The sequence below is a fragment of the Lissotriton vulgaris genome, chromosome 2_1 (assembly GCF_964263255.1).
Source record: "Lissotriton vulgaris chromosome 2_1, aLisVul1.2, whole genome shotgun sequence".
In the NCBI taxonomy this organism is placed as follows: domain Eukaryota; kingdom Metazoa; phylum Chordata; class Amphibia; order Caudata; family Salamandridae; genus Lissotriton; species Lissotriton vulgaris.
The window spans coordinates 1,749,737,031-1,749,763,912 of NC_141687.1; the positions used below are offsets into that span (position 1 = coordinate 1,749,737,031).

General features: G+C 43.2%; 1 protein-coding gene across 1 annotated transcript in view; it reads right to left on the reverse strand.

The window, feature by feature from the left end:
• EPS8L2 (EPS8 signaling adaptor L2) overlaps positions 1-26,882 on the reverse strand; it is a 391,990-nt gene that overhangs the window by 246,377 nt on the left and 118,731 nt on the right. Inside the window, exons 2-3 of the mRNA XM_086957771.1 lie at positions 5,366-5,428; positions 3,701-3,738 (exon numbers count right to left, since the gene is read on the reverse strand). Coding sequence (XP_086813897.1) covers positions 3,701-3,738; positions 5,366-5,409 — 82 coding nt within the window. The 5' untranslated portion in view covers positions 5,410-5,428. The remainder of the gene's footprint in view (positions 1-3,700; positions 3,739-5,365; positions 5,429-26,882) is intronic.

Sequence of the window (26,882 nt, forward strand, 5' to 3'; positions counted from 1 at the left end):
CGGACCGGGGCGGGCAGGAAGGAAGTAGAGCCTCGGCTTGTTGCTGTCTCAGGACAAATAAAGAAAGAGCTGCTTCCCCTCCTATTAAATCAGGTAGGGAGAGCGAAAATAGCAATGTTAAAATGCCGATTCGGCGAGATTGTATTCAGCAGGCACAAATGTTATTTTTTAAAAACTAGACAAAGTATCAGAGTCACGATTTAAAATTTAAATCACACACAGCATGGAGCACAGTTTTTAGGCAACCTTCTTCAAGCGAGCGGGTCGGGACACTGCCACCATCACCTTACCGCAGCTTCTGTGAGGTAGATGCTCCGCCTAAATAGCCCCAGAAGTGCGAGCACTAGAGCGCTAACCGCTCCAATGCTACTGGAAGTGCCTTGCTCTCACCTAACCGCCCTCCGCACAACGGTAATAGTTACCCTGTCGGACCGGGGCGGGCAGGAAGGAAGTAGAGCCTCGGCTTGTTGCTGTCTTAGGACAAATAAAGAAAGAGCTGCTTCCCCTCCTATTAAATCAGGTAGGGAGAGCGAAAATAGCAATGTTAAAATGCCGATTCGGCGAGATTGTATTCAGCAGGCACAAATGTTATTTTTTAAAAACTAGACAAAGTATCAGAGTCACGATTTAAAATTTAAATCACACACAGCATGGAGCACAGTTTTTAGGCAACCTTCTTCAAGCGAGCGGGTCGGGGACACTGCTACCATCACCTTACTGCAGCTTCTGTGAGGTAGATGCTCCACCTAAATAGCCCCAGAAGAGCGAGCACTAGAGCGCTAACCCCTCCAATGCTACCGGAAGTGCCTTGCTCTCACCTGACCGCCCTCCGCACAACGGTAATAGTTACCCTGTCGGACCGGGGCGGGCAGGAAGGAAGTAGAGCCTCGGCTTGTTGCTGTCTCAGGACAAATAAAGAAAGAGCTGCTTCCCCTCCTATTAAATCAGGTAGGGAGAGCGAAAATAGCAATGTTAAAATGCTGATTCGGCGAGATTGTATTCAGCAGGCACAAATGTTATTTTTTTTAAACTACACAAAGTATCAGAGTACAGTGTACATAAAGTGATTACTATTCTAATGTGTTGTGAGAATACAAAGGCTATTTTTGATATAACCTTGTGTGGAGTTCCTTTTGTGGGTGGCCTTGGATCTTGTTGCTGGTGGGTGCATGCGCAAATGCTTTACACATTGCCTCTGGGATAAACCTGACTGTTCATGCCAAGCTACCAAGGGGGTGAGCAGGGGTTATCTTTGGCGGGTGACTTCCATGCCCTGACTATAGGGGTGGTTTCTGCCTGGCTGTGGCGCAAGCCTTAGCCAACCAGAAATCCCCATTTCTAACAAACATTTATACCTATCACAAAGTCTGTGGTCAAAGATGCGCCTCTGCAAACTGTGGTATCAATCCTCTAAGTCAAAACTGCAAAGACTTGGAACACACTTCTGGCTCAGAACATGACCAGCGTAGCTTAGTACTGGAGTAGAACAATAGAAAGGCTGCCTAGTTTTATTCCATCTCACAACTCCTGTATCAATCATGCTACATTTCCTGCCTCTTTCTCACTCTTGTATGGATCATTTTTCATCCTTGCTTTCCTGCTTTGTCTCGTCCCCCTGCGTGCGCCCTTTTCTGTCCTTCTCTCTCTCTTGCTCTTTGTCAAAGCCTGATAATGAAAAACAAGTCTGGCTTCCCATATAATGAGTGCTGGTGCCCACCAATTGCATAAGCTAAGGACTGCACATGGCCAGTCACAAAAACACCAAGAACATAGCAGTTTCAATATACCCTTGAGCAAAATTAGTTATCATGTCTACTATTGAGGCTACAGAAAATAGAAGATCTGCCCCCTTGTCCTTGAAACCCATGACCATAAAATTCGAAGGAACAATCTCATCTGCCCATAAACATAGAGGCATGCTTTATATAGCTTCACTGACTTAGGCGCGCCTTTTGGATCACACCTTTGAATCTCATATATACATGCACACACATACACTCACCCATCTCAATCTTCTTCAACGCCACACCAAGACTATGCTAGAACCCACATAGACTCTCCACACTCCCCCCACTCACACAAGCAGTATATCATGATTTTACATCCCCCTATAGTGTAATTGAAGCACATCTCCAGACCTGGAAACAGCATCTTTCCACATATGGGCTTCACCAGCTAATAGAGGCTTTTAGCCCGCCCATTATATACCAGTCGTTGGCATCCTTATCACTCTTTTTTGCTGCCTTCTAATTCAGCAGAGCATGTAAGGCATCACTTCATTTTGTTTGGGAGCACATGGACCAAGTAAAGATCAATGTTGATCTGCTCATGTGGTGATTGAAATACAATTACATTTAGGCATTGTTTTATAGCGCATACTCAACCCGACGGTATCAACGCTTTACAGATACAAGAGTTACATTCCACAACCTTTCTTTTTTTGTGCTTAAAATGACCAACAATTACATTCCACAACTTCGAATACATTATTTTTTTAAGGGAAGAGAGATTATTTGATTTGCCCAGATTCACATGATGTTGTGCCGATACCAAGACTTAAACCTGGTTACCCAGTTCGAGTATGGCAGCTCTCTCCATAGTGCTATAGTGCCAGATCCTTCTTCCCGATCCTATCCAGTATCTTGCTTTGCTTTTAGCCATGCTGCAAAGCAACTGTGTTGTTGTACAACATGGCGAAAAAAAAGACACTGACAAAGCCAATAGATGTCGTATAGGCGATGACCACTGACTTTGCCAATGCTTGTTAGAAATGTTCGCTCTCTCCTTTCCTCCATTTTCTTTTATAGTCTCTCTGTCCTTCAGACTTAACTCCCGTCTCCCCAATTTTGTGGGCACAAAGGTTTAAGACAAATGGCAACTGATCTAATCCTCTTGATTAAGAATAAAAATGCACACATAGCACTTTGAGGACCTAACTGTTTCAGCTGTGTCCCATCTTTACGAGAATCATCTTCGGGAGCAGTGTGGCAGGTGCCTGAGCAGGGACAGGAATCTTTCCGGCCAGATTTGCCAAATTTTGACGTACCATCCACCTAATAGATTATCCTGCCTAACAACCACCTGGTCCTGCAACATAGCCCTTTATGGCACTTCCGAGTGAATGTGGCAATGTATAAGATGACAATTTGACAACGAGATGAGGATGGGGCCAGGTACCCTGGGCAAAATTCTGTAGAACAGCGTCCGATGTACCTCTTAAGCTGGGCTCGGAAAAGATCAATCACTATGAAATTGAGTGGTAAACATGCTTGAAACCAAGTTTTAGAACTAAAGTAATTCATGTGGTCCAGCCCCACTAGCTCTCTAGAGTTTTCGCTCTGTCTGGAAAAGATTCCTGTTTTCACTACAGTAGGCACCTGAGTACTCAAGGGGGGAAATCAGTTGCATGTTCAACACCTGGTCTACGAGTCCTCCTTCACCTGGTACCTGGTACCAATCCAAAACTTAATTTGAATTCAACAGGCCTTTGCACTCCCTTACGCTAAAAACAAAATATAATCAATAAACAAGTTTCTTCTCTATTGGAACAAAACATTCTAAAATGATTAAGTCATTAAGAACTGGTGAACAGTGCACTGATTTGATATGAATAATGTGCAGTCGGTGACAGCGATTCCAAGCCCTATGTGAGCATTAAGCTTGTCATATAATTGTGTGAACTCAAAGAAAGGGTACTCACCAAACAGGTCTTTTGCGCTCATTTTGGGCTGACTACCCCTGTAATAGACAAGAAAGTAGAATGGAAGAAAATATTAGCTATGTAGGATGCATTCTAGATAACTCAGAATCAGGATGAGTCTTTCAGGTCCAGCACGGCTAAACAAGGGACATGAAGCAATGGTGTCTCTAGAACACTGTCTGACGTGTAAGATGTGCTCCTTCTGGTTAAGAAAACAACTTTCTCACAGTTGGTTCAAGTAATGCCTGGTTTCTAGAATACGGGTCTCCTGGTTCATATGAGGAATTAGTTACTGGCTCTCTTGCTCCAGGAAGAACTATCTAACAGAGCGGGGGAGCCAGGGCCCAGCTGGCCATTTATCCCATTGGACATTTCCAGTAGGGCTTGATCTGTGGGAGGCCGGTTTTGAAGGTCTTGGCTGATTCTAGCCTATATCACGTTTTCCAGCTCCCCGAGGATAATTGCAGGAGGTACAATTGGGCCTTAATGAAGGGAAGAGAGAGAAAGAAAGAAAGGCAAAGGGAGAGAGGGAGAGAGAGAGTCAGAGAGAGAAGCTGGTTTGAAGAGAGAGTGAGAGACAAACAGGCAGAAGGGGAGAAAGAGAGAGAGAGACGGATTTGAACAGTTTTGGCAGGGCTGCTTTTGGTTCCCAGTCCAGTCCAGTGGGCGCTCTGGCTATAAAGACTGCCACTGAATCCCTACTGGAAGCCGGGGACCTAGAACTTAAGCAATTTCTACAATTTGAACCTCAAAAATAACACACAAACATTTACAAACAAGTATGCATCAAACAAATTCACAAATTACGAATTCTTTTAAAATCACAAACCGAAAAATATGCTTAAAGTGATGTTTTAATCTTAATTACAAGGTTGGAGCTTTTCCAAATTTAGATTTATTGTTAAAAGGCAAAGCAAAATAGTATTTTTTTGTTCCTAATGTATGTTCTATTTGTGTCATGTATGCTCCCTTTTTGTCACTAATTACAAGTCCTTCAATTGAGGCCACCCATTGTCCTTAGCACATTCTGTCTGCTCCCATCAGACAAGGTAAGCATACCAACTTAATTTTAACATTCCTTCACATTTATAGGCTTAAAATTGTTCAGTTTTCAAGTTTGCTTTTATGTATCTATACTTTGTTAATCTACTAATATTATTTGACTTTCTAAACATTCGCGAACACCTGTTTAAGAACCGCTGCTCATGCTTACATAAGGTTTGTGTGAAGGGTTGAGGACCTTAACTCAGGTATGTACTGGTTTATAGATTGTCAGCTGTCTGGCTCATGTAAGACCTAGCTTCCAGGCTAAAGGTCACACTAATGAAATAAGGGCCGTGTTTCATGATACATTCCCTCTGGCTCAGTTAAGGACAGCCTTCCTGTATTTCGGCCTTCTCTCTAGATGAGGAAAGAGCTCACCTACAGGACAGCCGAAGCTTAGGTAAGGATTGCAAGCCGACTACCATAGATCCATGGCTGGGTCAGCCCTTGGACCTGTGAATTTGCCAGATGTAGAACATTTAGCACTTAATTGCTGATCACAGAGATACTACTGGTAAAATCTGTTTAAAAAACGATATTATTAACAGCTGGAAAAAAAATCACCTCCCTTCTCCCATCCCGAAAAACAATGGATGCTTGCGAGTAAACTTATATACTTACTTTGGGGAGCCCGGGTAGCTACTTGCAGATCCAGACTGACTCATGTTTCCTCAAGACATTCAACTGTGAAAGAAACAAACACTTCAGTCAATACAATATTACATTATAAGTATAAAGCTTTTTACTCTAAACCTGGCTGCAAGTGGAGGATCAAAAACACTCATGTGAAATTATTACTTTATAGTGTTCGCTCCCTCTTCCCCCATATATTATTGAATTCCACGGATCTTGTGAAGGTCATGTGATGTCACTTCCTGTGATGTTAGGGACACTTCCTTTCGATCTCACTGCATGCTGAAAAATAGATATAAATTTGACAGTGATTTGTCGTGGGCCTCTACGGTTATGAAAGTCAGTCATCTTTCACCCTTGTGACTTTTGACCTTGTAGCAGCTAAAGTAGCAGGGTCTCTTTTTGTTACTTTGGACAGAATGAAGAAGAGGTCCTCTGGACATTCTGGCTCTCCTTATGAGATAGGTGTAATTTCCAATAGGCCCAGTAACAGGAGTTATTAATCCACTGGGACTATAATTAACTCAGTAACATCACAGGCCCACTCTCAAAGACCTTAGCTGCTCAAAGCAGTCCTTGATCCTTTTTTAACCCATTGCACTGTGACTCCAACAAGCCTTATGATTTCATGACCATATATGAGAAAGCACCGAAGTCTATAACCATATGCTGGAAATGAGTTGGGAACTTGGATTCACCATGGAAACAAACTCACCCTCAAAGAACACATTGCCAAACCAACAACAGTGGTCTCACGCCAGCTCACTATTGTAAAGAAAGTCAAACCATTTATTCCAGAAAAGGACTTCAGAACTGCTGTTCAAGCCCTATACTCTTCCTACTGGATGATGGGAACACCTTACGTAATGGCTTCCCATACTCCCCAATGGCACCCCTTAAGAGCACCCTACACATCGCATCACTTCTCATCCACGGTCTGAATGAATATGAGCACATACCCTCATCCTGATGGAAATCTATTGGCTCCTCTTGCAGACCTCTGCCATCTTCAGAACGAGCTGCATCATTTATAAAGCTACGACGGTCAGCAACCATGCTTATCTTGCAGAAAAGTTCACCATCCCCGGTGGTTCTAGGTACACTCGCAGCCAGGGCACCATCAGACTGCCGAGCAAGAAGTTTAAAAATAAAGAAAATACAAGGCAGCATGCCTTTTCCATCTATGACCCCAGGATCTTTTACACTGTGGAGACACGACGGAGAAAGCTATATTGCGCTGTTTACTCTTGCGAGCGAGTTGAAATATACAAGGATTGGGCACATTAACACAGAGATACGTTACCCGTGGGAGAAATGTCTATAAGCTCTTATTTGACATTTCTTAACATATGATATGCATCGCCATTGAGGATAACACAGGCCTGGAGCTACACTGGTCAACCACATAAGAGAAAAAATACTTAATTAGCCCTGAAGAAGTCCTGTGAGGGATGAAACGCGTTGGCGGCAAAGCAATTGTGTGGTGTTTTTAAAAAAGCATAAGGAGGATAACTGCGTATCAATAAAGATTTTGAATTGACTACAATCAAGACATCTGACTAATTAATAATTATGTTTGGGAAGCCTTTTCTGTTTGATATTTGTTTCTTTTGCTAAACATTACTTGCACACTATTAGCTATACACATAAAAATACGATTTTCTCGGGTGCTGGGTCAGTTTGGAATTCAGTAACGGTGGATGCTTTCCGCCAAAGAGGGGTGTATATGGGTCACATCCCAAACCCAATGCACCGAGGGTACTCTCTGATGATATAGGCATACATGGCAGTGAAGATTGGTGCTGGAACTTTGCAAAAAGCTCTGACCCTGGTTCATAAAGACTATGACCCCAGGATCTAACAATAGCCACAAATCCATCATGCCCGCCCCAACAATGCTTCAATTTATGAAAGATTTGAAGGCACACCTCTTTAAAGAACACTGCGTATCAATGTTCTGTCCACAAACCAACTAGTACTCTTATCACTCACTGATTTTATGCTGGGTTTTGACCATATACAGTGGTACGCTGCGTTCTGGCTAAATTAGCGATAAAGAATTACCACATATATACAAGTAGCCCTTATATATGATCAGTGGTCGGGCAAATAGGTTTGCTAGTTTAGAGGACTGTTGTCAGTTCACATCCGAATCCACAGTTTTTAGGACACCATCCATAGAACTCCGAAAATACTTCTGGGTAAAGATAACTTCTGGCAACGCACTGCTTGCTCCATAGCTGCAAGGCACCCTCTGGTGTGAGGGATACTCTAAGAAAAACTAGTTATTTTTACCAACTCCACAATACATAACAAGAATTGAACATCTCTACGTAAAATTGCAAAAGTTTGACTACAAGTCCTGCCCCATTTAATGTCATTAGCTGAAAACCCCTTTCTAGCTGAGCAAAAGTTTTGCAAGAAGTCATTTGATGAGTTGACTTAGAGGTCTCCTTGCCCCTCGCCACTTGATTTGTACATCACATTGTGTTTTACTGGGATCCTTGTAGAAATGCCCCTCAATGGCATCATCCTTTTCATCTGCCTTCAAGAATACTGCTCCTTACCTCAAGCACTATCTTAGTCTTCCTCTTCTGCTCAGCAACTGAATGACACCCTTGACTCCTGTCTCAAACCACTTGAAAGGATCCTGTCTTCTCCCATACTTTCTACTTCAGAAGCAGGTCTAAAGGTTTTATTATCCCTGGTTCTGCCTGGATGTGCTTGCGGTCCTTACATTTGTCGCTGTCTTGATTTTTTTCTTCAAATCATTATGTGTCAGAAAACTGAATGGTACTAATGCTTGTATTTCGCTTCTTCAAAATATTTTGTAATACAAAACATCAAACAAAAATATGTATCTTGATATCTACATTATGAATGTTTTGTTTTTCACAAGGCGAGGGACTGCATCTTTTGTTTTGCAAATTACCATTTTGAGCAGGGGAGGTAGCCATAATAAAACAGGACTGTAGTGATTGGGCAAAATTCTTACATCCTTTGTTTGTCCATTGTAATAACAGCGGGGACATCCCTTACTCCTGGAAGGGAAGTATAATAGTCCCGTTATATAAGAAGGGCCCAAAAAAACTCCCCGGACAGTTTTAGGCAAATTTCCCTTTAGATGCAACGGGGAAACTGTTTGCAACGAGTATCCTTGGCCACTTGCAAGAGTGGGTATTCGGAAATAATTACATCCCCTTGGATCAATAGGGGTTCCGTAAGAGTAGTGGTACACTAGATAACATTTCTGCCCTGCAAACTCTAATCAAAAAATATCCTGTGGGTCGGGGGATCCCGTTGTATACAGCATTTATAGATTTCTCCACAGCGTTCGACAGGGTAGATCGGGGTACGCTGTGGAGGAAATTGGTTACTATGGGGATCCCAAGGAACCTTTTAAGATTAATAATTGCACTCCACTCCTCGACGTGGGCAAAAGTCTTGTTAGGGGAAACTCAAGGCCTCTCAAAGAAAATATGTACACACAACGGGTTGAAGCAGGGGTGCCTTCTGGCCCCTTTACTCTTTTCAATCTATATTAATGACCTGCCGAGTCGGTAGGAGAGAGTAAAGGGGACCCACCCCAAGTGGGTAACCTAAAACTAAGTTGTCTGTTGTATGCAGATGATGCAATAATCATGGACTTAACTCCAATTGGGTTACAGAGACGATTGACGGAACTGGTTAGGTACACAGAAGAATATTTTTTTTAAATAAATATTTCAAAGAGCAAAGTTTTGATTTTTAGTTACCAAGGTAGTAGGGTTATAAAAAATTTGAATTGGTTTCTGGGAAATTAAAATATGGAAGTAGTAAAATGTTATTCTTACTTATGAAAAATATTTACTAACAGGTGTTCTGCTAATAGACACATGGACCACTGCAAAGGTAAAGCTATCTCACAAGCCTCAGCAATGAATGGCTTGTATTTGCAATGTGGGAAAAGACATTTTTCGCACATTATTGCAGTTTATATTAAATAAAGATCCCTCCGACTCTGAATTATGCTAGCGAAACAATAGATGAGTGTGAGTGGGCAAAGTTTGAGAAAGTGGAAGGAAAGATCTGGCACCAAATATGTAATCTGAGTTATGCTGCGCCAATCCTGGCACTTAGGCTCGAATTTGGCCTTCTCTCAACATATGTGTTAACAATGGCTGCCTGCTTAAGGTGGTGTAATGCTCTGATAAATGGTCAGGACAACTTACTAAGGGTAGCATTGAACAGGGAAATATTTGTAAACATGCTGAGAAAAAGTGCAATTTATAGTAATTATTTAAAGGCTTTAAGCATTTTTGGTTTGGATTTTGAAGGGGCAGCAGTTTTAGATAAAACATAGTTAAAGCATATAATTAAAAAAACTATATATGCGATTTCTCGTGAAAGAGATTTGAAATTAGGCTCATTGAACGGAAGGATGGACTGCATTGTTGGGAGCTCCATTGTTAAAAATCCTCAGCCGTATCTTTTATGGAACCTGAATCATGGAGTTCGTAGAGGGATTTTGTTACTAAGATTGAACCTACTACCCTTGGGAATTGTAACAGGTTACTGGGAGGGTATTCCCAAAAATGAAAGATATTATCACCTATGTAATTGCGGTATACAAGATTTGAATCACGTTCTGATTGTGTGCCCTGCACTTCACTCAATACGACGCAGATACTTAGGGAATGGTTTTTTAAAGTATAACATCTCAACAGCAGAACAGGCCCGCAATTTTCTTCTGTTCCCTCCATCCGAACTGATGTGTTTTAAAATTTTTCGTTATTTTAAAGAATTTTTAAATGTTTTTTAAGAAAGTAATACGTTAAGGTGATTCGCATGTTTTTTATAGTATTATGTGAAACAATTTATACTGCTGCTAAAAAATCGGAAAGAGCCCCTGCACTTGCGTATGAAATGTTAGTTGTCTTAATTAGATAACGTTTGCCTGTTAGATCATTTATACTGCTGCTAGGGGAGGTTGGAAAATATTCTCCTAAAAAATCGCACAGAGCACTTGCACTTTTCTTTTATGAAATATGATTAACTACGTGTATCTCCTGAGACACATTGCTGCTAGTTAGTTATTGGTAAAAAATGTCCTGGAGAGGATATTTAATGCATTAGCATTTTTTCAAGCACTTTATACAAATTTCTTGCTGCTAGTATTATACTTTCCTAAAAAAACGCACCTAGCACTAGCACTTTTTTTTATGACATAGGATTTACCATGTGTATCTCCTGAGATACATCGCTGCTATTTAGTTATTGGTTAAAAACGTCCTGGAGAGGATATTTAATGCATTAGCACTTCTTCAAGTACTTTATAAAAATTTCCTGTTGCCAGTAGTAAACTGTGATTATTTCGCTTAAAGAAGCTTTTTTACTGTTTGAGTTGTTTGATATTTGTATATTGGATTACAACCGTATATTATTTCTTCTGTGTGCCCTCCTTAAGTAGGTTTTTGTGATAGTCCATAGTGTGTTCTAATCGAAAGAAGTCTGTTTTAGCTGCAAGCGCATCTGCCTTGAAATTATGTCGACCACTGTAGTGCTTAGACTAGTGAATAAAAGAAATTGTTTACTTTTAACTGGATGTATTTTAGTATAAAAATTGAATTTGTAATTTTATGTTTTGCATCTCTTCATGTATGAAATGATGTTTTATTTTGTATTTTATGTGGAATTCCCTGGAATTCAAAATCATAATAAATAAATTGAATTGAATTGAGCAGGGGAGGTAATCCCTCTCTCCTGTCATCCCAGGCCACACTTCATAACTACTGCGGCAGAAATCGGAGTTCTATTCTCATAGCTATATTGGGTTTTAAGACAGACTTAGAAAGACTGCAAAACACTTTTTAAATTCAGAAAAGTTAGGTTTGTAGCTGTAAACGAATCTACTCAAACAAAGCTTTTAGTGTGAGTAAAATCTCGAGCAGAGGAGGAGCAGTGTGTGGGGAGCAGGCACTACGCAGTGGGAATGTCATAAGAGTTTGCGAATACAGACCTACATATTTTTGATATTCTCAGACTGTCGCCCGACCCCTTCCCGTCATGGAAAATTAGGTCAGTGGCGCTGTTATTGACAAGAGTAAATAACTTTCCAGATTAGAAAGGGAAGGAAGTGCCTCCAAAATTGGTGAAGATGTAGGGGTAGAGGGTTTTTCAAAGAAAAAAAACACAGGTATATATCTTCCCAATAGAAAAGGTGATTCACGGAAGTTCTCCAGGAGTAGGCATAGTCTGGAAAACCTTTAAAAAAAAGTCAGAAACCTGTACTTGTACAAGGCAAAACATGCAAGTGCAGATTTCAGATTTTATTTAATAAAGGAGGCCTCTGTGTCTAAAGTGGGTGGGCAGGGCATACGCAGACCGAGTGGGCCTTTGACCTTTATCTGCCATAAAGTCTCTGTGTTTCTCTACTTTTACCAAGGACAAGTTGGCCTGAGCATGGTTAATGTTTAGCTTTATTATTGCAGGCAGTTACTAAGTGAAAGAAACATGAATCTAAACATTTCACAGAGGGCTAATGTACACCTAGATCATGTGACTTTGAAATGGGAAAGATCGTGTGATGTTGAAATGGGAAAATATGTGTATGTGTTATTTAAATAAAGTGTCAAAACGGTGTAGTAAAATGATAAATGAGTCTTATGTGTAAAAGCATCCTGAGTTATGTTATTATTTGAAATGATGTTTCTTTTTTTAAAACTTCACAGTATTTTATTGATTATAATTAACCGATATATCAGCCTAACGGTCGCAGGGTTAGCCAAACTTAGCTTGTGTTACAGTCATTACAGGTATTTGGGATTATGCCTAGCTAAACCCCTTTACGTAGCTTGCAGGAAAAGGAAAAAGAAAGACAGGGATGGTGATAGAAAGGCTCTGTAGCGGTGAATTTCACTGGGGCTATAGTCAACTGACATCCCACTGGTTAATCTACTGCGGATGTTGCAGACCCGCGAGTTCCCCCTTCCCTTGGCGCCTCTTCGGCCTTTGTTGAGGGCGTATCCAAGTCTCTCGTTCTCCTCCCCCGGGGGGAGCCGGGATGTGTTCAAGGGGGCTCGTTCTAGTGACTCCCACATCCCTCTGTTTGCTGGCCTCCATGGTGAGTTCTGCAGAGCCATGTTGTCTGCACCTCTAAGGTACGTCAACGAGTTAAGCCAGCCTTCGTATGAGGTCTGACCCTTTCCCTTTATACTGCAGTGTTGAGTGCTGCATGACTTTTGTTCTTCAATACCATTGAACATGAATGTACATTTTTCACCTTTTTGATAAATTTGCACAAGATTAGACTCCAAGTGAAAGTAGTGTGTGTAGTTAATTACATTTCCATCTCATTATGAGACATGCAGGAGCCAACATAACCAACACTTTCCATTAAGACAAAGAGAATGTACAAAGATCCTTCTTATAGGATCTGCCATTCTAGAAACCAGCATCCTTTTATAAGTCTAACTAACCTAGATTAATAGAATATCGCGGGCCTAGCACAACACATTCCGAAGACCTCTGCAGGAGCATCCCATGCAGGTAAGAGTGGTGGGGCGGTGGGGCCAGGTTGAGGGTGGATTCGACAGACGTCCACGAGGGAGAATTAAATAAATAATTAATTTCCCCTCGTTGTCGTCTGTCGAAATCCCCGCCCCCCCACCCGGCCTCACCGCTCTTACCTGCACGGGCTGCTGCTGGACGTCTGTAATGCACCATCTTGTAGCGGATAGGGTAACTATTTACACCAATAGGCTGAGATTCTCTCTTACTACACTTTAACTCCGATCTCATACTTCCTCAACCACTGCACATCTTTTAACTGTTCACTGTGTATCCCAAGCCCTTACCTCCTCTTCTTAATACCTCCCCTCTGGTGTCAAGGCAAATGCTCGCTGCTCATGCAAACCCTTTGCAAGCAACAATGACACTTGTCTCTTCCACCCTGCACCCCCCTCCTGAAACTATCTCACACTACCACTCTATATACCTCTTCTCCACATTTTTTACCAATACCATCTTCTCACTGATTCTCCTCACAACCAACCACAGCAGTTTGATAAACACTTGCTCCAAGTCTGGCAAACATAAGTCACCTCCTGCTCATGCTCCAACACTAGCAATGATCACACGACTCTGTACGGATGCACCACAGAAGCATAGCACTCTCATGACCAAAACAACAGCTCCTGATCGAAACTTGCTGCTGAGTCTGAAAACTAAAACCTGTCAGAGATCTGACACAAGACAGCCACGAATGTCATGTGATAGCACCCCTGAAACAACAAGGGCATTATTGTGTACTGTGTCCCAGGGGAGCAAGAGGTGAGAGCGCCTGCTCTCTGCGCCTTCTAGGCACCCTGGTATTAAACCTAATACAATATGCAGCCGTGAAAGAAATAACGTGCTCAAGCCCTCCAAACAGTTGTCAAAACATGAGAAGGGTCAGGGTGCTACACCAGACAACAATTCTGTTGTATGAGAGTGTATACGTGGGTGTTGCCTACAACAATGCCCAACATACCATTGCATAATAGTCCCCAGCACTCTAATTCACACAAGTGAAAACAGTATAGCAATAAGTTGCTTCCATATTACAAAATATATAGCATAAACATATCAAAAAGTGTATGCTTGTACCACTTGCTTATTTTGTATTGGTGGCGTCCGGGTGTGGATTTTGACACAGGTGATGTTATGGCGTACTAACAACTTTGTGACGCTATAAAGTAAGGATTTCTGGTTGTCCTGATTAAAACTTACATGGACAGTGACATTAACTTGTCTGGCGGCATTACTAATAATTGAGAATATTTACACACAGTTATTATTACCATATACATTGGATTTGGTCCTTTTACTTTTTGTCTCTTTATGGGATACTTACTAGTCCTCCTCAGGGCTTAGGGTATACAAAACATGTGTCGGCTGTGCTGTTTGATCGGCCGAGTTATGGGAAGACATAGATTATACTACTCTGTGTATCACATACTGTCTAATTTTTTTACCATCCATGTTGACATCATAGTATATTGTATCTATTAGACTGGCCAAGTGTCTTGTGCTGTATGATGGCATTAGAAAATGTTTGGACCGTGTACTTTTTGATACTCACATTTATGCTATATATTTTGTAATAAATGGAAATAACTGTTTGCTATACTGTTTTCATGTGTGTGAATTAGAGTGCTCCAGACTAGTATACACTCTGGTGCCAAAGAGGGGGCTGAAGATGCTTGCACGGCCCCTTCTGTCATACAGATTGTGTTGGCACACATGTAGTGCAGCTGCTAATCTAAAGGGGCGTTCCACATTAGTAAGGTGTAATGGCTCCATGCAAATGAGGGAATTACTTTGCTTCTGTATCCACACCATATTAAGAACGTAGGAGCAGGGGCTGTCAGGAGGCAAACTAATAGTAAATGTAAATGTCAGCATTTGTAAAGCGCACAGCTACCTCCTGAGAGGTGTCCCGGCGCTGGGGGCCGTCGGGCCCGAACCCCAAAGGGGTGGTGCACAGTCAGTGCGCCTCCCGCGTTCGCCCCATTTAAGGGGGTAAAGGAAGTCCATGCATCTGACAAACCTTCCCCAGAAGGCGGGAGCAGTCACTTACTGCACCTGCCTGCAGGGTGATCTATGTCTCTCTTGGCAGTGCAGGCCAGGTGCTGCCTGCACTGCCAAAGGTGGACTGACTGCTGGCCCGTCTTTCACTAAGGCACTTCCCTAAGGCAGCGTGAGCTCATGTTTGCCCTTGGTGCAATACATTATCTGTAAAAGCGTGCATTGTCCATGTGTGGCACTTAGTTATAGCTGAGCCCTAGTGCAAACAAGGATAGTAGTCCTTAAAGTACTGCGACCTGTGGTCTTCTGCTCTTTTCTTATGCCAAAGGGCTAGTAACATGCCATCGTTCGCATTCCTAATTTAGGTGAATGCCTGGTAAACTATATTGACAGTGTCTAGTAAAGTTATCAGACTTTTTCTTTACAAATAGAACAATGAATAGCCCAACACTGTACTAACACCACATTTCACACTAGCCCCAATATACCTTACAAGGCTTCCTTTAGGCCCTCACTGCACCAGACATCAATAGAAACTTCTACACAACAAATTAGGCAGAACTGAGTGCAAACAAAAAACATATATCAGACATGTTAACGTCCTCAGCACTTCCCTAAATTATAAGAAACATGAACTTGGAATGCAACATATCGAACAGAACACTTTACACACATGCAGCACTGCCCAGAAACACCATTTAAATGGTTTTTGTTTTGCCTACAGCAGTACTCCCCATACCAACATACAAAATAACACGCCTAAAAAGAACTCTACACGTTAACCAAGACCTTCTGATTTTACTAAAAATATATATACAATATACTTATAGGGGTTTCAGCAAGCGCTCTTCATTGGTTGGCCTTTTGTTGTGTCATTCAATATATATTCCCGTGCATTAAGGCATACAGCATGGAGCAATGCGTCAGCCCACTTCTGATATTGGCTACCTTTCCTGTGAGTGATGGCATTCAATCAATAAGTCATTTGTTAAGTGCACTACATACCCGCGAGGGTCTCAAGGAGCTGGGGGGGGGGGGGTGGTGGGGGCCGTTTCTGATTGAACAGCCAGGTCTTTAGTATCCTCCTGAAGGTCTGCAGGATTTGGCTCTGTCGTAGGCTCAGTGGGAGGGTGTTCCATGTGTTGGCGGCGAGGTGGGAGAAGGATCTCCCGCCGGTGGTTGTTCTTCGGATCCGAGGGACGGTGGCGAGTGAGAGGTCGGCGGAGCGTAGCTGGCAGTTGGGGGTGTAGAAGGAGAGCCGTCTGTTGAGGTAGGCTGGGACGGTCTTGTGGAGTGCCTTGTGTGCGTGGATGAGGAGCTTGAAGGATATCCTCCTGTTGACGGGGACCCAGTGCAGGTTCTGCTCTTTCATTCACCCATACAAAGTATACAAAGTAGTTCCTTTCAGTGCCAGGGACTACTACAGCAATGTGCGCTTTTTAAGACTATACATTTTTGCTTTTAGATATTTTTTTTTAGATTGGCAAGGGCCTTGCAGCTCCCACAGCAACAAAGTTTTACAAAATGTATAACAAAAAAAAGCACGCACTGGCAAAGCCCAAATGCTGGCAGCCATTGCCAGATCTGTTGCATAAATTGACGGAGGAAGGATTCTACCTGGAGACGCGCATTTTTTCGGAGCAGCTGGCTAACCATACTCTGTCATCAAACTGCCTGTCCCAGGAGACCTTGGTACCAGGTGTTTACCCAACATACAGGTGAATTACCGTGCAGCAGCGACAACTGTAATTATACCAGCTGGCGTGATACAACCAGTGTGCCAGGGGAAACCCAAGGCTAATGCCTCAGATAAGGTGAAGTTTATGAAGCTTCTAAACTACTCTCGACAGACACCAACCGATAGAGCACTGATAAAAATGAAGAAAAAGATGAAGCTTCTGCCTCTCGAAGATGGAGACCCCTAGAACAAGGAAGTGCCGCCTTTGGTGGGCCCTACTGCTATCTGTGCTTGCAAACTTAGCTTACACGGATGTGTCATGGCAGCTGGTCGGATTTGTGTTCGTTTGAATGAAACAACCCTTCAAAGATGGTGGAGTGGTGTGGCTCACTGGTTAGAGGCGGCAGACCCGAGAGCAGAGGACGGCCCGGGACCAGGGTTCAATTCCCGACGCGGCAGGGTTGTGGACCAGGGTCAGCGGACTCGATAATTCTCATCTCGGTGCCTACTCTAACCAGGGATCACACTCGGCAACTCTGGGCATTAGCTTGCCTCATCTCCACAACGGCCCCCCACATTCGCCGGGGATGCCTGGTTTCACCTTGGAGATACCCAGTAGGGACCATCTCACAGGGAAAGCCAGGACGGGTTCCCCAGCGGTCTACTGCGCAGAGATACTCCTTCGGGAGTCGATTCTAGCGCATTACAAACCCACAATTAATTAAAGATAGTGGTTTATTTCTGGAAAAGATAAATGGCCGTGACACAAAAAGAGTTTTCTCTGTAGGTAGAGCCATTGTTTTTTTTCCCTGCCCTTGTCTACAATGCCTTTCATAGACATCTTGTGCATGAAATATGCATCAAAGGCAGACCATCCTTTGCAATGACCCAACGGCCCTGTGTTCTTGATGCGCTGCTGGGTTATAGGTTTCCAACGGCGCGACTAGTTGAAGACCTGTAGTCAAAAATATAGTTGTTCCTAACCTGTAAATATGGTGAGGTAACCGTAGGTAGGAATGCTCTGCCAAATGATAAATGACCCCATTACTCTTTTCAAAAGCAAGAGTAAGAGAATGGAGCACCATCTGAGCTAGAGAAGGTGCAGTGGAAGGGGTTTTGTTTTCCCTGTGGAGATATAAAGGGAAAAAGAAAGATTAAAAAACAAGCACTGCCAAAGCCAATAAGTTATGCCGTTTGGCTTTACCAATGCTGATCTATTAGCTTTGCCCATGTTTTTTGCCGATGCTAGTCATCTTTGAGAAAAAAAACTGCTTATTGCCAATGCTGAATAACATTGATATTAGAAAAAAAGCATGATAGTGTGTAAGAGTGGTGATAGAGCAACCTGTACGGATATACGCGTCATCAAGCTAAGGTAGCCCTAGTGTGATAAAATATATGTGGGCATGCTTCGCAATGCATGCTCTTATATCATGACATGGCAGCTATTTTGTTTTAAGTTCACCATTTCACAATAATAGACGGCCATCTTCGAGCAGCAAATTAAAAAAAAGTTACTAGCAAGTATATTTAAAAATCTTTGACAGTCGCAGATTTCCACACATACTCGTGGAAACATTTTTGACAACTAAATATTCAAAAATCGGCACCAATGCGTGCTGTGGACCTACGGGCTAAGATTTCTACAATTTCTTTTGGGCGTCAGGTGCCCTGTTGGGAATTTGGGAGCACATGTCAGACTCACGAAGACTGGTTCTGGCTGTGGCAGCATTATCACAAGTACAGTGTGCTTGACAGGTGTCTGAGTCTGTCCAAACTCTACCAGACATTTCGAGTGTGACATGTAGATGACTCCACTCCTATTCCTCAAGTCTCCTAGACATTCAACCAGAATGTGTTCCCTGACCTCTGGACATTTAGAATTTGCATTTTAAAAGGAAGTTTGTCAAGGCTTATCTTTTTTCCTCGAGTCAAGTGCATATCACAAGTATCCGAAAGGCTGACTTGCATTGCCCTAAGCTTAAGGGCAGTCAGGCTCTAGAGATGGTTCGGCCCTCTTAGCAGAGATCAAAAGCTAGCCATCAATGGTGCAGCAGGTGCAGTGGTGCCTGATCCCACTGCACCGTGACCATGCTTCTCTTTCACTATATCACCATGGGTTCATAGTTTCCGATTGTGCCTTGCTGGTCCATGTGCGCTTCCCGCTGTAAGCATAGTATAGAATGTAATCATTGTATAGAATGTAGTCTCATCCTTCGCTATAAATTTGCTTCGCTGACGTATACATATATGTGTGGTCGTAAACATGCAGCCGTTTTACTACAGGTCGTGCCAATATCAAAGAAGGGATTTCGTGATTGGAGGAAGGGACGATTGGATGGTTTGAAAGAAGTCATAAATAGAAGTAAAAAATGGATGAATGAGAAAAAGGTGAATGCACAACTTTAAAAAGTATGAAAGACAAAATAACAGAGAATAAAACGATTTCCCTTCATATCATAAAATTTATATAATTATAGGCGGGTAACAGTGAATAATGGGGATGTTTTCACTGAGGGATTCTGAGTGACATCAAATAGACAATGAAAGCGAAGCTCGAGTTGTCTATGATATCCCTCAGATTCCTGAGTTGAAAAACATCCAAGTAATATACTTTTTACCCATCTATAGTTATATGTTATGCACGGCCCCCAAAATAATCTGCCCCTGCGTTCAACTGCTACGCAGGGGAAAAGGAGTAATGGGGGAGCCATACATAACATGGCCTCCTCTCCCTGACCCAAATGTGAAAAAATACTTTACCTGCCATTCTTAAGTAAATCCTTTCACCTTCCCTTCTTTCCTTCATCCGCACGTGTCTGTGTTTTCTGATTCCAGCCAAAGCTGACAAGCAGGGCTGTGCTGATAGGATTTTAGAGAGCCCTGTCAGCCTGGCCTCGAAGGTCTTTATGATGTAGCAACATTGAGTAACGAGTTTTGTTATCATCTTTGCTACTTCATAGCAGTGAGTTATCAGATTTAGAAGCTGAAATAAATGATAGAAGCTCTCTATGAGGGCCTTGCACAACATGTTTATAAGTTGGTGCTAAAGGCTGGGGCCAGGGTCCAAGGGAACGAATTGCCAATGCCCGCCAAATAGGGGGGACTTTCACTTTTACACCAGTGGTCAAGGTGCTCAGGCATATTTTCCCTGCATGCAGTAGAGCCCTGGTATTCTTGCTATGTCACTGGCCAAAATCAAGCCAAAGGCCTTGAACTCACTCCTCACTCCTTCCAGTGAAATCCAGAAGTGAATGCCATTTGGAAGAAGGTCTCCCATCACCACTGTTGTGCATTTATCACACTTTGTGTGTATTGCTTCTTTCTGATCTACCCAAGCCACTTTCACATTTTTCATCTAGTAAGCCTTTGTTCTAGAACTGCACCTTGCACCATGCTCATTGGAATCCCAATATTTTCCACCTCTTTCCTTTGTCTCCTACAGACTATGCAGATTTATTTTCTTTGATTTTGAGAAGTAATTTGATGTGCATGTCTTCTGTGAGAAGGCAATAGTGTCATACTTGATTTGTTATGCATAGCTCACACAACTTCTGTCGTCTGCATTCTAATTCTGGTAACTCACTGCTATGACATAGCAACAGTTGATAAAAACGTGTTACTCACAGTTGCTATGTCATAAAGCCCTTTAAAGGCCAGGCTGATAGGACTCTCGATAACCTGTAAGATCAGCGCAGTACTGCGTCTCTGCTTTGACTGAAAGCAGAAAGCACTGCTGCAGGAGAAGCAAGGAAGGCAGAGAAGATGGCAGATACATATATTTTTTCACATTTGAGACAGGACCGACAGGCTATAATTTTTAAGGCTCCCCAATTACTCCTTTGCCTCAGTTAGCAGTACTGCTAGGGCAGATGATTTTTGGGCATACATAACATAAAATCATACATGAATAACTGCAAGTTGCGGGATGTTTTCAGCATGGAGATCCTAGTGACTACATAGACAACTCAAGCTGGATTTTATGGTCAGTCGAAAATGCTTTATTCAGTTAATAAAAACCATAAAAGAAAACATATAAAGTCAGACATCCATAAAAATATGTATACAGAAAATTAAAACCATTTTAAATACAGTAAAATTCAAATTCATATCATATGTGTTATCATATAAACATTGTTTTAACACAATTACCTCTTTCTAATACTATGGGCTCCAGCCAAGAAGCTGGCGATATTAAAGCATATTTGGGAACTTGTCAACATTTGCAGGAAGACCAAAACAGGTATAGCTAATTCAAAGCATTGCTCTTTCAAAATTGGCAGTATATATCATTGCCCTAAGGTGCGATAATGGTCACAGAACAGAATTAAATGTATAGTATCTTGTAGCGAGAACTTATCGCACTAGCAAAAACCCATCTCCTCTATCTTATGTCTCCCCTGCGATACTGCCAGTGACCATTGTAGAAGATTTAATCTAAATCTTATCAACAGGAAAAGGTGATGAGATATTGTGACAGTAACTAAATAGGGTTCCAGAGACAAGTTTTGAACACAATATAGGACTGGACAGTGGGCTTGTTGAGTTCCAAGCCCTCTATTTATGCTCCCATAATGCGAAGAAAGTGCTTGTCTACCTAACCCAGGTCCCTCTTTACAATGCCCTGCGGAATCTCTAATAATACAGGGCGTCACAATTTACACAGTTAAATCCGTATTACATTTGAGCCATGGAATGTACAACGCCCTGTCTAAAGCCAGGCAATCAATAATCATTGCTCTATTTAGAGCTAGAGTTGGGTTACGCATACCCTAACCCATCTAAGCAAAGACGCAAGTGCCAGCTGGTCAGCTATATGCCCCAGGACCAGCTCTTCATGTATTACATATGAGGAGACAGACTGTGGTACAGCTACAACTTTCTTAAGAACTTATTTTCCACAGTATGTTATTTCCTCAAGTCAGTATAGCCCCAGATATCACTGTTGTAGCTGGCAAATGAAGTGCACTTCACTTGTTAGACCCTTTATAAATGCCTCGACTGGCTTTGCCCCCAATCTTTTAGCAAAATCAAAACTGACAGCTGCAACTCTCGAAAATGAATTCCTTTTTTGCATTGTTTTGTGGGACCCATGAGCCATATTCATCAAACAGTACCCCCAAATTTGAAAAGATGTGTACCCTGGATAATTCAATGCCTCCTCCAAAGCATTTTTTCTGATGTTTTCTTGAGACAACTTCCATAATATGTTGGTACTCAGATCGAGGGAGCTCATGAAGGCCACAAAAGAATTAACCAGCTGTTGCAATCCCACTGCAGTCCTAGATATCAGGTCTGCGCCATTGGTAAAGATGTGCACCTGTAAAAACTGCGGACCTGCCCTTGAAATATCCTCTCAAGCTGCTCACAAAGTTGGGCCCAAATTATTAATATAGATATAAAGAGGCTAACAAAGAGAGGTGAGTGGATCTATTTATCTGTATACTCACTTGTTCTTTTGCACAGCCTTCTCAAATCAGAAGATTGCTCCTTCCTGTTGTGAATCAGGCAGTATTCCTCCTGGTGGAGGACAGCGGAACACCTGGAGAACTGGACACTCAGGTGTTAAGACCTGATGATGATGCTATCCACCTAACCACACCAGGGGAGCATCAAGATATACCGCCCATTGTGCTAGTGTGGTTGAGAGTCTCCATCACACATCTTTTTGAGACTCTGGAAAACGACTTAGGTGATTTATTCTCATTAATTATACATATGCTATTGTGGGAAGCTGAATGAATCTCTGCTTCTCCCTCCCTCTTCTACTTCATTGATTATGTTCTTCTGCAGTGTCCACAGGTCCAGAGGTGTACTGAAAAGTTGAGTCAGGGCATCCAATATGTATACTTGTAGCCAGATTTAAAGTAGTAGAAGGTTCTGGAGGTTTCCTCCCTCCCAGCCCCAGCTTGTATGGGGGCACAAAAGACTAGTGTTAAACAATGTGTGAGTGTGCTCCAGCAGAGGCTTTGTCATCTGCAAGTGTGGTATGTGACAGCTCTTCCCCCGTCAAGTCCGAGATGGCCCATCCTGCCAACACATATTCCCCCTGTGTCTCACTATCTGAGAGCAATACACAAAGACCAGCTGCCAGCTACACCTAGTGATGTGACCCAGGATACAGGCACAAAATGGACGGGACAAGAAAATGCCAACTTTCTAAAAGTAAAAAGGACAATTGATGGACAGAATGCAGAACAATGCCATACATTCACCCAAGAACGGAGATCTGGGCCTAAATCCATTGCTTTTTTGCTCCCCATGCCATCAGTCTTGACCCTGAGCCCAATGGGAACAGTCCAGCCCGAACTGCCAGGCCAGGTCTCCCTGGACTGGAAACAAGCAACCTAGGACTGGTCTCGGGCTTTGACCCCTCATCAGCCAGGATAGCTTGACTCCAGCGGCATGGAGAACATGGGACCCACGTCTGGGCATACCCGTCCCATTCGGGGTGACAAATGCAAAAAAAAACAATTGATGGACAGAATGCAAAACAATGTCATACATTACCCCCTTTGGTCTGTTAAAAAAATTAGGAGGAGGAGAAAGTAATTGAAGAGAAGGAGGAGAAGGAGAAGTAGTATAAATGTTTTCTCACTTAATAGTCAGTCAAAGCCTTTGGTGAGAAAGTTGTATACCTTTTCCACTTTGTGTGGAGAGATCTGACTAGATGGTAGTTGAATGTTGACAGGTTGAGTTTCTTCCATTCTCAGTAGGACAATTTACCACTTTTCCTCTGGTAATTGCTCAGGAGGATCACAGGAAAAGAGACAAGGTTATAGCCAATGGAATCGGGTACACCATCGCCCTGATGTTATCTTCATCATAGAGACTTGGCCTCAATTCCTCCTCAACCCCGACATTGCCACTGTGACACCCAAGGGATACAGGATGATACACTGTGACCGCACCAACAAACACGGACGCAGCATTGACATCAGTCACAACGAAACAATCTGCTGCACAACCACTGAAGATGAGACTCACCAATTATGGAACACCTCAATATCCAACTCCAAACTGACGGCAGACCAACCATGAGAGGCACCCTCGCCTATAGACCCCCAGGACTACACCCCGGCTTCTGCAACACCTTTACCAAATTCATTACCCCACTCACCTTTGACTACATCTTTGTTGGTGACCTCAACAACCCCAAAGACACAAACTCTGCCAACCTCCTGTCCTGCCATGTCACCAAACTCACCTGGACCAAATTCGCCATCGTCCATTTTACCATCGCAGGATCCCCATGCACTACCACCAACCCTTTAAGCTCCTTCCGCCACAGTTGGAAGAAAGTGACAGGGATCCAATGGACAGACACCCTCAACACCACCAATCTTGACCCCGCAACCAACCTTGAAAAAGTTGTCGAGAACCTCTCCGCCTAGCTCACTAACTGTGCCGACAGAGTCATCCCCATCAAACCTGCCAAGACCAGTAGATGCACTAGAATGCAGGGCCATGAAATGTAACTGCAAATGTCTTGAAATACGATAGAACACCAGTAAAGGTCTCACAGACAGACCCACCTTCAAATCAGCCATCAACAAATACCATCAATGCCTAAAAGACACAAAACGAATCGTAATGGCAGACCGCATCAAAACCAGCTCCAACCACAGCAAGGAACTCTTCAATATCATTAAAGAGTCCACCTGCCCATGTGCTACCGGAAACAGGATGTCCCCTTCCTAAGAACTCAGCAACACTTTTGCAGAAAACTTCCACAACAAGATATCCACCATCTACAGAAACTCAGAACCCCAATCCAGAGACCTCTACAGCCTCCTCACACCAACTGACACCACCCACAACTATCCGCTTCCCGCTTGAGAACAGCTCACCACACAGAGCACCACAACCATCATGAACTCCATCCACTCAGGAGCACCCACTGACTCCTAACCCCACCACTTCTTCAACCTCTGGAGCAAAGAAATCAGCTGCAGACTCACCTCCACTCTCAACAAAGCCATCACCATAGCTACCATCTCTGACCAATGGAAACACGCAAAGGTTAGACCCCTCCTCAAGAAACCCTCTGCCAACCCCAGCAAACTCAAGAACTACTGTCCCATCTCTCTCCTCCCCTTCCAAAGTCCTCGAGAAGACCATCAATTGACAACTCACGAACACCAGGTGAACAACCACCTGCTGAACACCCCCAAGACCAGCTTCTGTGCCAACCACAGCACAGAGAGCACCCTGCTTGCTGCCCTACAGGACATCAGAACCCTCCTCGACCCTGATCCTCCTTGACCAGCAGCATTCACCACCATATCTCGCCACACCCTTATTAGGAGACTCTGCCACATCAGGATCCAGGAAGACACCCTCAAATTGATTGCATCCTTCCTGACAGGACAAACCGAGAGCATCCGCCTAATACCGTTCAGATATCCAAGAGCATAATTTGGAGCATCCCTCAAGGTTCATCCCTCAACTCCACCCTGTTCAACACTTACATGATGCCCCTGGAACACATCGTTACAATTCATGGCCTAAGTATTGTATCGTACGCAGATGACGCCCAGCTCATCCTCTCAGAAAACCCTTCCAACACTAGGACAAACTTCCACAACTGCATGATGAGCGTCTCCGAATGGATGATGACCAGTTGCCTGAAGCTCAACATATACAAGATTGTAGTGCTGATCTTTGGGAACAAAACGTCTCCGTGGAATGACACCTGGTGGCCTTCTAAACTTGGACCCAAACCAATAGACCACATTCAAAACCTTGCCATCACCCTGGACAGCCATCTCATCATGAAATGCCAGATCAGAGCAGTCACTTCCACATCCTTCGCATGCTCCAAAAGATCTTCAGATGGCTCCTCATCAACACTAGGAAAACCATCACCAAGGCCCAAGTAACCAGCCGGCTCAACTATGGTAGCTTGCTCTATGTAGGAACCACCACCCAACTCCTGAAGGGACTCCACACAATACAGAACTAAGCAGCCAGACTCATCCTCAACCTCCCCAAGTGGACCCACATCACCCCCCACCTAAGGAACCTCCACTTGCTCCCCATCCAGAAAAGATGCCAATTCAAGATGCTGATACATGCCTACAAGGTCGCCCATGACCAAGGACCATCATGCATCAGCTACAGCCTGAACTTCCACCAACCCTCCAGACACCTGCGCTCTACCTCCCTTGCCGTCGCTCACATTCCCTGCATCCGCTGCAGCTACAGTGAAGGATGGCCCCACTCCTACCTCGCTGCAAGTCCTGGAACATCCTTCTCCTCCACCTCAGAACATCACCCACTCTCCAGGAATGATGGTTTAGTAGTTCTTCACAAGACCTATTTTAATTTTCTTCCAGTTCCTAATTTCTTGCTGAATATCAGAATTTTAAACGAGTAAGGACCTGTAATGAGTAATACGACCTAAATCTTTTGCTTGATTTGACATGTCTATCTGTGTTTATTTTTTCCAATCGTACTGGTATTTATCCATATTTTTTCCTCATACACACAGCTATTAGACTATCAACCACGAATGACAACAAGTAGCGGCACGTTTCCCTATGCTTCTGCTTTTAATTAACATCGAGAAGACACCATTTATTTATGCATATTATTGAGTAAGAATTGGGAAACTGAGCGGTGTAATCACAATATGCTGTGACACCTTGACCTTGATTCTGCCCTCCTTGTGAGGGCGATACCTCTCTGCCAGGAAATGGCGCCACCAATTGGGGACTTTAAAAACATAAATAATTGTGAAACGCCTGTTGACTACAGCTTGGGTTGATTTCATGTGTGCAGTCTGTGAACTCAGAACCAGACCGTGCACTTGGATAAATACTATCCTACAGTATACTATAAAATGGTTGAATGCTGAGTGCATTGTGCCGCAAGAATATGATTAATATAAATGAGAGAGCACAGAGTGGACTACAGTCGCCGGCTGCCACTGCCATCATAGCAGTGCTATTATTACCCTGAAATAAAGGTTGGCGCGGAACTACTAAACAAGCTTCGGAAATGACTCTCTTACAGTGCACTGGAAGGCTTTCAAGAGGCAACATGCAGCTTTACCAGGAAAACTGGAAATACTGTTTCGCACACCCGACACAGGCGTGTTAGCCAACTGTGCCGACTCACCAGCACCTGAGCGATCCTTCCATGTAGAGAAATATTGCCCCGGGACCCTTGTAGGAGGGGGTAACTGACAGTTGTGCTGTCGGGCACTCATATCCTCAGTTGGCTGCAGTGCCGTCTTAATGCATGGGCTCGTTGGGCAGTTGCCCCGGGGGCCCCACG